The sequence below is a fragment of the Camponotus floridanus genome, unplaced genomic scaffold, assembly GCF_003227725.1.
Source record: "Camponotus floridanus strain SB8 unplaced genomic scaffold, Cflo_v7.5 scaffold24, whole genome shotgun sequence".
Classification (NCBI taxonomy): domain Eukaryota; kingdom Metazoa; phylum Arthropoda; class Insecta; order Hymenoptera; family Formicidae; genus Camponotus; species Camponotus floridanus.
In genome coordinates, this window is record NW_020229370.1 from 1,201,668 (window position 1) to 1,214,274 (window position 12,607).

The 12,607-nt window shown below is 34.2% G+C and overlaps 2 protein-coding genes and 1 long non-coding RNA gene across 8 annotated transcripts in view; 2 read left to right on the top strand and 1 right to left on the bottom strand.

Moving 5' to 3' along the window:
• Positions 1-12,607, bottom strand: part of LOC105249224 (E3 ubiquitin-protein ligase CBL) — a 31,515-nt gene that overhangs the window by 6,167 nt on the left and 12,741 nt on the right. For 3 of the 5 annotated variants that reach the window (XM_011254535.3, XM_011254533.3, XM_025408932.1), the window contains exons 2-5: positions 2,657-2,803; positions 2,323-2,595; positions 1,998-2,220; positions 1,512-1,676 (exon numbers count right to left, since the gene is read on the bottom strand). In XM_011254535.3, the coding sequence (XP_011252837.1) occupies positions 1,512-1,676; positions 1,998-2,220; positions 2,323-2,595; positions 2,657-2,803 (808 nt within the window). The remainder of the gene's footprint in view (positions 1-1,511; positions 1,677-1,997; positions 2,221-2,322; positions 2,596-2,656; positions 2,804-12,607) is intronic. The other 2 variants (XM_011254534.3, XM_025408931.1) reach the window with 1 other exon arrangement.
• On the top strand, positions 1,670-2,455 carry LOC112638036. The gene is made up of 2 exons (XR_003122867.1): positions 1,670-1,866; positions 1,931-2,455. It is a non-coding gene; the product is annotated as an uncharacterized LOC112638036 (long non-coding RNA).
• Positions 3,249-7,205, top strand: LOC105249223 (probable phospholipid hydroperoxide glutathione peroxidase). Of its 2 annotated transcripts, XM_011254531.3 has the most exons (6): positions 3,254-3,359; positions 5,455-5,543; positions 6,293-6,392; positions 6,474-6,583; positions 6,666-6,757; positions 6,910-7,205. In XM_011254531.3, exons 2-6 carry the CDS (start codon positions 5,483-5,485, stop codon positions 7,123-7,125), a joined length of 579 nt encoding a protein of 192 aa, XP_011252833.1. In that variant the 5' UTR covers positions 3,254-3,359; positions 5,455-5,482; the 3' UTR covers positions 7,126-7,205. The 2 variants fall into 2 exon arrangements, with proteins under 2 accessions (XP_011252834.1, XP_011252833.1); XM_011254532.3 differs by lacking the exon at positions 5,455-5,543 and having other exon boundaries at positions 3,249-3,359.

Here is a 12,607-nt window from a genome sequence, read left to right on the forward strand (position 1 = left end):
ACGCGATAGTATAACGATGGTGAACGAGCTTCTTTCTCGAGTTCGTCGTTTATGCTACTTTACTCGACCTCGTCGCATATATTCCTCTTTCTTATCGTGAACGCTTAAAAGCTATATTTAGAATCTTAATAATACGGAACGTTTATATGTATCTCTTCCCATTTTCCTTTCGATAAACGTCACTCTCTATAAAACAATCATTCGTTATCACAGTATTTGAAGAAATGTAAGTGTGATAGCGAACGTTCAAATAGATCTCGATCATCATTGCACAATGAGAGAAATAATGTGAACGATTCAATATGCAATTTAAGATGCAATTGATTGTCGATAGTTGACGATAATATCATAAATTTTACACAGTTGCTGATAATACCTAAAATTTCTATAAATTACAGAGGAGATAATTTCGTGTCATTTAATCGTTTCCTTAATTATTAATCTTAACAAATCCTGCTGATCTGTCTCGTACTCTAATGCAATTCTAAATGCAAAATTTCAATATGTTATTAAAATTTTTTGCTCGGAGTCATCATGTAGAATCATAATTCTCCTCTTTCTCTCTCTGTGCTTCACATATATTAATTTAAATATAAGCGCTATTTTTCCATATCATCGTCTAAGAATCACAATCGTATGCACAAATAATATATACAAATATTCTCAGGCACCAACATTCTTCCGTATGCACATACTTAAAAAAAAAAGAGCGCTTTTAAAAACGCATATGCACATGCATTATGAATCTCGTGAGCCAAAAAAGATTTTTGCGGCGTCAGTAAGTGAATGTAAATGAACCCGCTTTATGACTGGATGCGAACCCATATATATTATGCCTAATACATTTCTCCGCTTGATACATTAACACGTTATACAAGCACGATCTAAAATCTCGATACGATAATGCCTTATCAAATATCTCTATATCAGATTATCATCTATAATTGCTCGGAAGCTGTAGCTGCGTATGCGTAGTAGTCGTAATAATGTACAGCGGTAATGGGCCGGTATAATAGAGCCGCCTCGTAGCTTCCAATGAGATGTGAGAAAAGCGTGTCTTACCTGAGCGCGAGGCCCCGCGTAATCGGTGAAATTTGTAAATTATGCGGCGTACGAAACGATTTGAAACGAGTGTTAGTTGCGAAAATGCGCGACAATAGATAAGGCTGATCGATCGAGTAATCGCTCCGTATATCTTGCGAACACGTAAAAAAAAAAGAGGACAACAAACTCTATGGAACTTTACACTAGACAAGTCTCTGCGCAATTTGGTCCCTTTTGGTCCCGGAATAGAACGTAAGTAACTTCTCCGATATCATATAGATGCCTGAAACTACTGCGTACCTGCCACGAGTACAGTCATGACGATAAATTCTACGAAATGACATGTGACACGTGTATACGATCGCGAGTTCTCGTGTGAAATGTATGAGGCATTCTCGAGAATGAGAGCGATGTTATACATAGAACACATTTAATAATGAAGGTAGATGCTATTCCTAGTCGGATACCTCGGTGTCGGGGTCGAGATCCCGCGTGGGAGTCGATGCATTACTGGCGGACGCCGAGTGCGCTCCAGGTCGATGCGTTCTTCGCGGGTCGAACGGATCTACGACGATCTGCTCGGTACCCTTAATCTCAGCTCGGCAAAACGGACAACCCTGTCCTTCAGAATCCTGCAAGCAACCAATCAAACGTTCATTAACTTGATGTCTACTGTATCTACCCATCTCTCTCTCTCATCTCAGAAAGGAATCCTTCTATTATATATTCTCGCATGAGAGAATTAGGAGTAACTCAATAACAGAATGATCAGTTGACAAGCAAAAAACTTGATTTTCTCGTTTACGCTACGCAAGAAAAATTGTAAGATTTAAATCAAGTAAAAGTGAAAAGCTAATCTCACGTTAATCAAATCGAATTATTACAGAAACATTCATTGACGAGCGTCGATCGATAAATCTACAAAACGATGACACGATAAGATTATATACTGCTACCTGCCAAGCTGTAAGACATGGAGTGCAGAGAAGATGTCCGCACGGTTCTATCCTTACGTCCTTATCGTGTTCGGCGCAGATCTTACACAGCTGGAATGTGCTTCCCATCTCGCAGTACAACTCGTACTGTTCCGCCGTCACTTTTATGTGCTCCTCCGGCGTTGGTTGCACCGCCCATGTCAAGTCCGGATTGATATTTCGGCCGTCAGGATATAAGTAGCTGGAAATCGAATCTTTGAAATACGTATTTGATGTATAATCTTCATTGCAGGTAGGATCAGGTAAGCCGCCTGATATTCTGAATGATACAAGATGTACTCACAAGCCTTCCCGGTAGCCATCCAGCAACGCCTGGCACAGGCTCTTATTGTGCGGTATAGTTTGAAGAATATCACCGTCAGACGTGACATAACCGATTGCCCATTGTCCCAGCCTCGTGCAACTTAATCGAAACACATAACTCCCAGGCTTGGTAATACAATATTTCTGTAAACGTGCTTTCACTTCGTCGTATGTAAGAAAAGCCACGTAGCCGGGGTGCGTCACAGCCAGAATCTTCCAGTTGCGTAGGAGAGTCGACCACGGTTGAAACAACCTTGAAAATACAAGACTAAGTGCAAACTGTCCCGACTATAAGCTGCGAATGAAATATTTACCTTGTAAATACGTCGAATTCAAAGTTGGAGATGTAATCGTTGCACGTCAAATCTATCGTGGATTTCAGTGCCATTGCTTGCAGTCCCGAACTGATGGGATGCACTTGATTCAACTCGTGTCTGAATACCTTCCACGGTACTAACGTACTGAAAAAAATATGAATAAATCAAAGATTATCTTTTAGTTTCTTTATAATATTAAAATGTTTAATTAATGAATATAAATTTTATAAAAGCATAATAAAAAATTCTTACAATATTTATAGACATGAATAATTTATATGAAAATTTATAAATAATTAATAATTAATAATTTAATATACAATTAATAATTTATATAAATAATTAAAATTTTATAAATAATAATCCTTGTCAATCTTTGTTTCGGCAATATTTTAAAATTTTTCAGAGAATTCATTCTAAGAATTAATATAATTAGATACTTGTACGTATATTGATATAAAAAAAATCTTTTTACAAATTATATTTTGCAATTCATATAAAAAATAGTAATAATATTATAACATAATTGAAAATTACATCATTTTCACTCGAACGTTTCGAAGTTTAACGTTGGTAGTTGCCGCGCATGCGCATTAAGGCAGTGTTAGGATGACTTGTCAGTGTGAGACAACAATTCTCAGTGCTTGGACGTGTAATTTCATCGGGCTCTTTTTCAACGTGTAATCGCATTTTTTTAACGGTAAGTTAAAACGATTAAGGCGAATCGAGAATCCGAGTATTTCACGCGAATTATTGAGATCGATAATCTAAGATATTCTCGATTAAACGGCTCGTAAACAGTCTCTCTGTTTACTGCGCATATCTTGACGCAAAACGTAACCGTATCTCTTGATCTCAATTTAATGTGTCATTTTAACGGTATTCAATAATAATATAAAAATACAAGTAATTCGTGTATGTCGAGAACATCGATGAAAAAAAACTTCGCAGTCGACACGTACATACTTCGCAGTTAGATCTCTCGCAAGGATACCGCCCGCCAGCTGATCGTCGCGAGCCTTCGTGAGGTTACGACCGGCGCACGATAGGTGGCTATCGATTGCAAAAGTTCAGTCCGCACTGACGTCAACTTACTATATCCAAGTCGTTCATTGAGAAGAATAGGAATAATATATAACCGGGTTAATCGAGTTCTCGTTATCTACGCGAAATGGAAAGACATAACAATTAAAAACTAAATAAGCAGCTTTTTACGAGAAAAATTTAATATCTTTTTTTTTCTTTTTTTAATTATAACAAAGAAAAACATCGATATACTATTTCCCAATCTCTAGTTAAATGTATAAAATAAAATTTTATATGCAAATATATTTTCCCTATCAGATTATATTACAATATTGATAATATTAATCTGTAAAACTAATAGAAATTAAGATTAAAAAACGAATCTCTTTAAAACGAATAGAAATTGAGATATGAGAAATTAGTTTTTAAAAAGTCGACATTGAAATTTATAAAAGAATAGTAAAAATAATGATAAAAAAAGATGAAAAATATGATAGATTTAAAAAAATCTACAAACATATGGTGAGAATGATCTAATATCATTTAGAAAATACTTCACTATTATTACGTTATATTTCAATTTTACAGTAGATAATTTGCAAAATTACTTATAAAACTTATATTACTTATAAACTTATAAAAAACTTAAATTTTCGATCGAGCTGATGCAGAATTAATGAGCAATGAATCTACTAGAAATTTCTAATGAGTATAACTAGCTAAAAATTAAGTTTATATCAGCACTAGTAAAAAGCAATATTTATTTGCTAAAAAATAATATTCGTAAATATTCTTCTTCTATATTTATTACATTAGAAGAAAAAAAGAAACTATCTCAATTGTTTTATACACATCTCATATTAAAGCATGAAATGTATAAAAAAATAATAGTTTTTTTTTTAATTATTAAAAACTTGTATAATATATATGATAAATATATATTATAAGTATATGATAAGTAAATCTTTCTATTGTAAATTGATTGGATGACAAATCGGGAACTTTCGATATTTCGTCGCGTCAATTTATCCTTTAACACAGCACAATTGCATAGTCATTGTGTTTCATTGACAATTCGCATAACTGTTTCGGACTGTTTTATTATTCGTGTTTTTATGCGTCTATAATCGAACGATGGGAAATCCACATCTAGCAATCATCATTCAATTGCTGAATATGGATTTCCCATCGAGGGTTATTTGTTGAATCATCTGATTTGATTGTCAAATAAAAAATATTAATAAACTTAATAATAAGCTTTTAAAAACTAATTTATAAATCTTATAGAAATATTTAAAAAATATATGAGAGTGAAATTTCTTGTATTATTCGCGATTCTTTCGTATGCATATCCCTTTTATATTTTTTATTTCGATATAATTAAATGGCGATAAAACATTCATGAACTTAAAATTTATTAATTATTTCTTAATTATTTCCATTTCAATAACTCATAACAAGTCAACTTAATTTTTTACATATTCGCAAAATATGCTGTTTAAAATGAAGAGATCGTCAACTATCGTTTTTCTAAATAATAAATTAATGCTAACTGTATAAATGCTGGAAATTTAACTAGATGCACTTAACTAGACTGCATTTAATTCGTATTTATCATTTATTATCGTAAACGCCATGAACGTCGATAATCATGAAAAAAAAATGCAATCACGAGATAGAGCTCTTGAATATTTCACGTTACCTTAAAAGTTATAGAACTATCTCTTATACTCTACAATATTATATTCTCTATATATCGGCAATTGCAGGAACGCAACTTACACCGATGTACCGGAAATGAGAATTATAAAATTCATACTACCCACCGGACTTACGCATTTAGTCCGAAATTTCGCAGGCACGTAATTTTACAATTGCTCCCCTCTGCCCCTCGTCTCCTTCTTTCGTCTCTCACCTAATGATAAATATTAATATACCGGTCATAAATAATGCCAATCGCAATCGAAATGATCTATAAAAAAAGCAATTCGCGTAAAAACACTCTGTAAATTATTCAGAAAATGAATTTGAGATCGATTTTCTGGGAACCTCGTTTGATCCGATTATCTTTTGTAATAATAATTAAGTGATAATTTGAAATATCGCTTTGTAAGCTTTCGATGTTATTATTCGTTCTAATTATTCGTATAATTAGGAAGATATTACAATCATATCGTTTTATCATGCGCGCAATTTTATTCGTTTATATCTTCAGCCTGCGCTGAAAATTGCAACATGTTTCGAAAGCGATTGTTATGCATATTGACAGCACAGTGTGATGCATGTAAAAAGATAATACTCGTTTTATTAAACACGCGTGATGTTCCTTTAACATATAATGACGTAGAATCTAATCTAAAAAATTGAACATTTATTTCCGCAAAGTTCGTGGAATTTTAATATCATGATATATGTATCAGTTGAAAAATACTTGGAAAAGTACTGTTCAACTGATACATATATTTTTTTAAATTTATTTCGAGGAAGACGAGAGATCGTGACTAACGTAGATGCACAGAAAATTAACAACATCGGATTGCGAATAAAAGAAAAAAGAAGACGCGAGGCAAGTGTATCGTTTCAAACATTCAACTTTCATGATTGCAGTTGCAGCAGCGATGAGCGGAAACAAGGATTATAACTCGGCCACATCGATTTACGATTTCACAGCCAACTCTATCAAAGGGGAGGAGGTCCCTTTGTCCAAGTGAGCATAAATCCAACCGATAAATCGCCGATATTATATATGTTGTCAAAAGGATGTAATGAAACATCTGTCTATCGTTAGATATCAAGGCCACGTGTGTCTGATCGTAAATGTCGCTTCAAAATGCGGTCTTACAGCCACGAATTACAAGGAACTCAACGAATTGTACGACGAGTACGCCGAATCTAAAGGTAATAATCTCGATAAGTGCAAAAATCAAAAGTTATTCCGCGTACAATAAAGTTTTTAAATATCTTTCCTGTTATTCGACAGGCCTACGCATTCTAGCGTTTCCCTGTAATCAATTCAACGGTCAAGAACCAGGAAACAGCGAGGAGATTTGCAGTTTCGCCGATCGCCAGAAAGTAATTCTTGAAATATTTCTTCACGAATATATCCGATTATTTAATTTCTACTGACATTGCACAATAATAATTCATGCAAATGCGTGGACAATCGTCTCTTTTTGCTTCAACAAATAAATTTTTAACGTTTGTGTTTGATACATCTTTTACAGGTACAATTCGATTTGTTCGAAAAAATCGACGTGAATGGAAATAACACGCATCCTCTTTGGGCATATCTGAAAAAAGAACAAGGCGGCTTTCTGGGTAGCTTCATAAAATGGAATTTCACCAAGTTTATCGTCGATAAAGAGGGCAAGGTCGTCGAACGACAAGGTCCTAATGTCAATCCGCAAAAGCTGAAGGGTTCTCTCGAGAAATATTTTTAAATCGTCTTTTTTCAAAATTAATATTTTTTTGCTTATGTATGGAATATGAAATTCACAACATATACAGATTCTACGATATATATGAAAACTTATTCTTTACAATATATAAGATATATACGATATATAGAGTAAAATAAATTCTTCAAATTAAATTCTTCAAAAATTCTATTATACATGTAATACAAACATACTAACTGTCTATGTAACTGAAAATTATTATTTTATATTTACACATTTTATCTCTATTAGATTTAATTAAAATAAACATGAATATTATTATATAGAGCTTTATTTTTATCATAGAAACTATTTAGATTACTGAATAAATGTTTCGCTCTCATTTTATTTTTACAGTTAATACCTTGGTTAATACTAACAATTTTAATCTTCCATCAATTTATATCTATCTTGTATACAATGTTTGTTATTTATTTTGCGATGTGTGTGTCATAGAAGAACAAAAATTATATTTATTCAGATGAGCACACACATTCGTTCAAAATCTATGTACGAGTTTTTTAAATTGTAAATTATATTTCGAAAAATATAATTACAGATATTCAACAGTATGAATTATATATTTTATAAAAATCTAGCATAAGAGAGGAAAGTATAGTTTTCTCATAGTTGATTACACTTTGTTTCATCTAGTATAGAACAACCAGCTTACATTCAGAATTATTTTCCATTTTAGAGATTATTTATATTATTGTTGATAAAAATATGAAATCTCTCGAGCACCGTAAAAATACATTTAAAGTAATCGGCTTTCAGTTTTGTCCTTTTTTTTATTATCGATGTACTACATCGACTTTATCCAACCAACTTTGCTTGCATTTTCGATATCAAAATAATTTCAATTTATATATTAATCATAAAATGATAACAAATAAAACAATTGTGTAATCAATTTATCGCGCATAAAACTTTTGAGATGTCTCTCTCCTGTTACTCTCTTGTTTACATGAAATAATAAAAACAAATTTAATTATTGTATTTTATTATTTACATTTATTACTACTTAAAAATTAAATTATATTGTATTCCATGAAAACTGAATTGTATGCGTAACAAAAGTTAAATCAATAACATTATTCCAATTCGATTGAAGTACAGCTTGAGAGACGTGGAATTGCGACCAATTAATTGGGAAAGTCCAAGCTGATGCTTCCTCCGGTGGAAGTAACTGATGTATTTGTTCAACTTCCACAATAGGAGATATACGACATGCATGAATGTAATTTCACTCGCCTATAACACGCCCACTCTCTTTCATCGTGATAATTAGCACAGTGACGTGGTTACTTTCGCGCGGCGTTTTACGTTTATTCCTTGTCGTGACCTTGTCTGTTTACGGCATTAACGAAGCGACGCTGCACTTTTAGCTTAATTGTACCTTTTTAAGCGCTCTCCCGCGTGTAGTTTCCGCGCGACAGTCATTAAAGCGCAGGACAATTTATCATTAGATTGCCTTAAAAAGAACAAACGCGCACAGACATCACATCTATTAACGTAAATATATCTCTTTCAATATGTTTCAATTTCGAGACGCGACTTATACTCGTCGTTTTTTTTTCATTGATAACTTTTTAACCATTCTATTTTAACGAAACATGACAGATAATTCAGTTCGATAACACTATCTTTTAAAGTATAAGAAGTATAAGAAGAATTTTCAATCAATTTATAAATTCATCTTTTTTTATTTCACATTTTTTTCCCTTTATATTGATTAATTTTCTTTTGTCTCTTAAATATTAATATTTATTTTCATTTATCTTAAATATTAAATAATTTTTCGCGATTAAAAATTAAGAACTTTTCGCAAGCTAAGATTCTGGGAGAGAGAGAGAGAGAGAGAGAGAGAAACGCGGTTATTAATAAAATTTTACCGTATTCTCAGATTTAAATTATAACTCAGAATTTCGATTTCGAGAACTGGCGCATTCCACAAATTTAATTAACGAGATATTCCCCATGATGTCTATCGAATAATCATAAAATTATGCCAAGTTATCGTTATTAAAATTACGTTTTTCGAAAAGCTCGTATGTCTCGCTACTCGGCTCATCCGTCTGACAATCGCGTAATTTGCGAGATGCCAGGTGTCGACAGCGACACAAGGGTAAGCGTGACGCACGTCCTGAATTCACATCCCCGGGTCGGCGACGTCGTCGTCGTCGTCGTCGACGACGACGATCAAAATGGGTCATGTCCTCCATCGTCAGACTGTAATCTCTCTCGGGTCGTACTAAGCGTTCCATAATACACGTGCGCACGCGTATGTATAGTACGTATGCGCGGACGGACGGTGCACATGGTTAATGTAACAAAACGAAGTTGAAAGAGAGAGAGAGAGGGAGAGTTACTGACGCTATAATTAGTCGTCCTTGCCTCGCCGACTGATCCGAGGCTCGCCTCCATTCATAGAACACCGCTTTTCCAACGTCGTCTCCTCCAACGTGACGTTTCATTTCTCCTCGGGGGTAATCGCGTTCGCGGTTGAAGCGGGGAAGAGAGGACACGATCTCTCTCGAAACTTCTGACTGTATTAAGATATCTTTTACAATTTGCGAATGGAAGAAAAAGTGAAATAATTTATCGATTTTCACGTTTAATCGAATGTACAGTAGGCCAATAATGCCTTAACATATGAAATTGGTCCCATTCGAAACTAATAATAATTTAATAATAACTAATTATTGTTATATGTTAAGACATTATTGACGCCATACGTAATTCACGACGCGTCATAAGTGTTTTTTTTTATTTCTGATGAAGAGGAGGAAGATTGATTCATCTATAGAGAAAATTAATTTTTCTTGGAATTATCGATATTAAAACATGATAAATATCCTGTTACAAAAAAAAGCAAGCTACTAGAATCTTTGATTGGATAAAATTATTATTTACCGCAGAAATATCCACGTGTTAAAACAATATAATGAAATTTGAAAAGATTATTATTATTTAAATTTGAAAAATGTAATAAATGTAATAATGTCGCATGTTTTTTTTTCGATGAAGGAGGAAAATTGATTCCTCTATAGAGAAAATGAATTTCTCTTGGAATTATCGATATCGAAACATGATAAACGTTCTGTTACAAAAAAAGCAAGCTACTAGAATCTTTGATTGGATAAAATTATTATTTACCGCAGAAATATCCACGTGTTAAAACAATATGAAATTTGAAAAAATTATTATTATTTAAATTTAAAAAATGTAGTAATGATGTCGCAAATATTTTTCTTTTCGATGAAGGAGAAAGATTGATTCATTTTTAGAGAAAATTAATTTCTCTTGGAATTATCGATATTGAAATACGATAAACGTCCTGTCACAAAAAAAAAACAAGCTATTAGAATCTTTGGTTGGATAAAATTATTTACCGCAGAAATATTCACGTGTTGAAACAACGTAATGAAATTTGAAATGATGTATTATTATTACTTAAATTTGAAAAATATAGTAAATGTAGTTATGTCGCAAATATTTTTCTTTTCGATGAAGGAGAAAGATTGATTCGTCTATAAGGAAAATTATTTTCTCTTGGAATTATCGATATTGAAACAAACATCCTGTTACAAAAAAAAGCAAGCTACTAGAATTTTTGGATAAAATTATTATTTATCGTAAAAATATCCACGTGTTGAAACAACGTAATGAAATTTGGAAAGATGTATTATTATTATTTAAACTTGAAAAATGTATTATAAAACTTGAAGGAATTTACTTTGATTATAATACGTATGCAAAAAAGGCGCGCTACTTATTAAATTACTCGACTCGAGATTCTTACATAATATAACCGATCGATAATCCTATCTTGTTAAGATTTTTACTTCCGGCGGGTTTCTCGTATATCTCCGAACAATTTCTCCCGTGAAAAGACTCTGGTTATATTGTCCTCCTGTAGAAGCGCCGAGATAAAAGAAAGGTTCCCCAAGCACATTTATGGGAAACACGGGCTCGATATGTCACCGGGGAGACCTTTGAAGGTTGAGAAACTTCACGTAAAGACCAGGTCGCGCCGAGCTCATATCACAGGGCGAGGCCCGTAAAGCGTGACAGATTAATTTTTCTCGAAGTATGTATATCGATTTCAGGAAAAAAAAAAGATGGTTCGAGCAAAAGTTACAAGACTATCGACAGTAATGTTTATGAGCGACCCCGTAACGATTTTTTTTATATAAATAAATGACGGCACGGAGAGAGACGGCTTACGTCATTTCCGAGAAATGTCAATGACGAGCGCGTTTTCTCTTCAATTATGAATCAAAGTTCTTCAATTACCCGACATCCTCTTTGAATCTTAATTACTGTACCAGTCATTCAATTAAATATCGAAGGTGGATGAGGAAAGGTAATAATACATTTAATTATACAATCTCGTAAGAGAATCTAAGGCTCTTCCAATTTCCAATTATCCTTTATGAACTTTGAAAAAAAAAAAGGAAGTCAACGAGAACTCGGGTAAAGGGTTTTTTCGTCGAATGATAAACGCATACAACGAATACACTTCACTCGTCTATGTAAATTCCCAATTAATTCATTCGCTTTTATCCCGGAAGCGTAGAGGCACGTAAGCCTGATCGATAACGATGACGTAAAATAGCTTCTGCGAATTGTCGCTTATGGCAGTCTTTAAGCAGCCGATGTTGACGTTGTCAATATTAACGGAACGTTACGTTCCGCGGGGGACGCACCTGGTTTCAGGAGCGCGTCACACATTATACCGTGCGACTGATTATCAGCAAAGTTCAGCCGTCAAAGGCATCTAATTTCAACCTTAACCCTTTTCCGCCCACGTCGACGTATACGAGTTTTCCGCCCGCTCCCCCCTCCGCCCGTCCACTTTCCTTCGCATCCTCGGCATCCCTCTCGCGTAAGACCCGTCCAGATGCAATTACGCAATGTGCAGTAAAAATACATCCGTGGAAAATGTCAGTGGAACGGCTGGAATTACGTTTCAAGGATGCTGCGTCCGTTCAAAAGGTTCTGCATGCTCGCGTGAACCTCTGACACGCGCTGTCAGCCCCTGTCTTCCCCCCCCCCCCCCGACGAACGACGTTGTCTCCGTTAAAAAGTACGTTTATCGGCGTTTTATCGAGCGGCATTCTACTCGGGATATTTCCGCTCTGACATTTCCGATCGTCGGATGTAATAAATGTCGTCAAGACTGTAAAAACGGATCTTATATTTATGTATTGCGCCAAACGCACGAGCCAACTCGATCCTCGTTTATCCGAACTCGCGAAAGTTAGACTCGCTCCAAATTGCCGACGACGGAATATCTCGATTAAAGTTAAGGTCGACAGAATTCTGCGATATCTTATCAAATGACAGCGCATCAGAAAAAAGAGCCAGAGCCTGAAGCGAAAGGAAAAAACCAGTTCCATAAATCAATTCCATGTATCCCGAGAGCGGCTTATTTATCGGAGAAAAATGCTCGAAATCTGGAAACAGCTGTTGTAAAGAT

What these genes read in the sequence shown, in the direction of transcription:
- LOC105249223 (XM_011254531.3), top strand. Translation starts at nt 5,483, where the DNA reads ATGAGAATTATAAAATTCATACTACCCACCGGACTTACGCATTTAGTC. An exon ending in GAGGAGGTCCCTTTGTCCAA is followed by an intron (nt 6,393 to 6,473) that starts GTGAGCATAAAT and finishes GTCTATCGTTAG; the next exon opens with ATATCAAGGCCACGTGTGTC. An exon ending in GTTTCGCCGATCGCCAGAAA is followed by an intron (nt 6,758 to 6,909) that starts GTAATTCTTGAA and finishes CATCTTTTACAG; the next exon opens with GTACAATTCGATTTGTTCGA.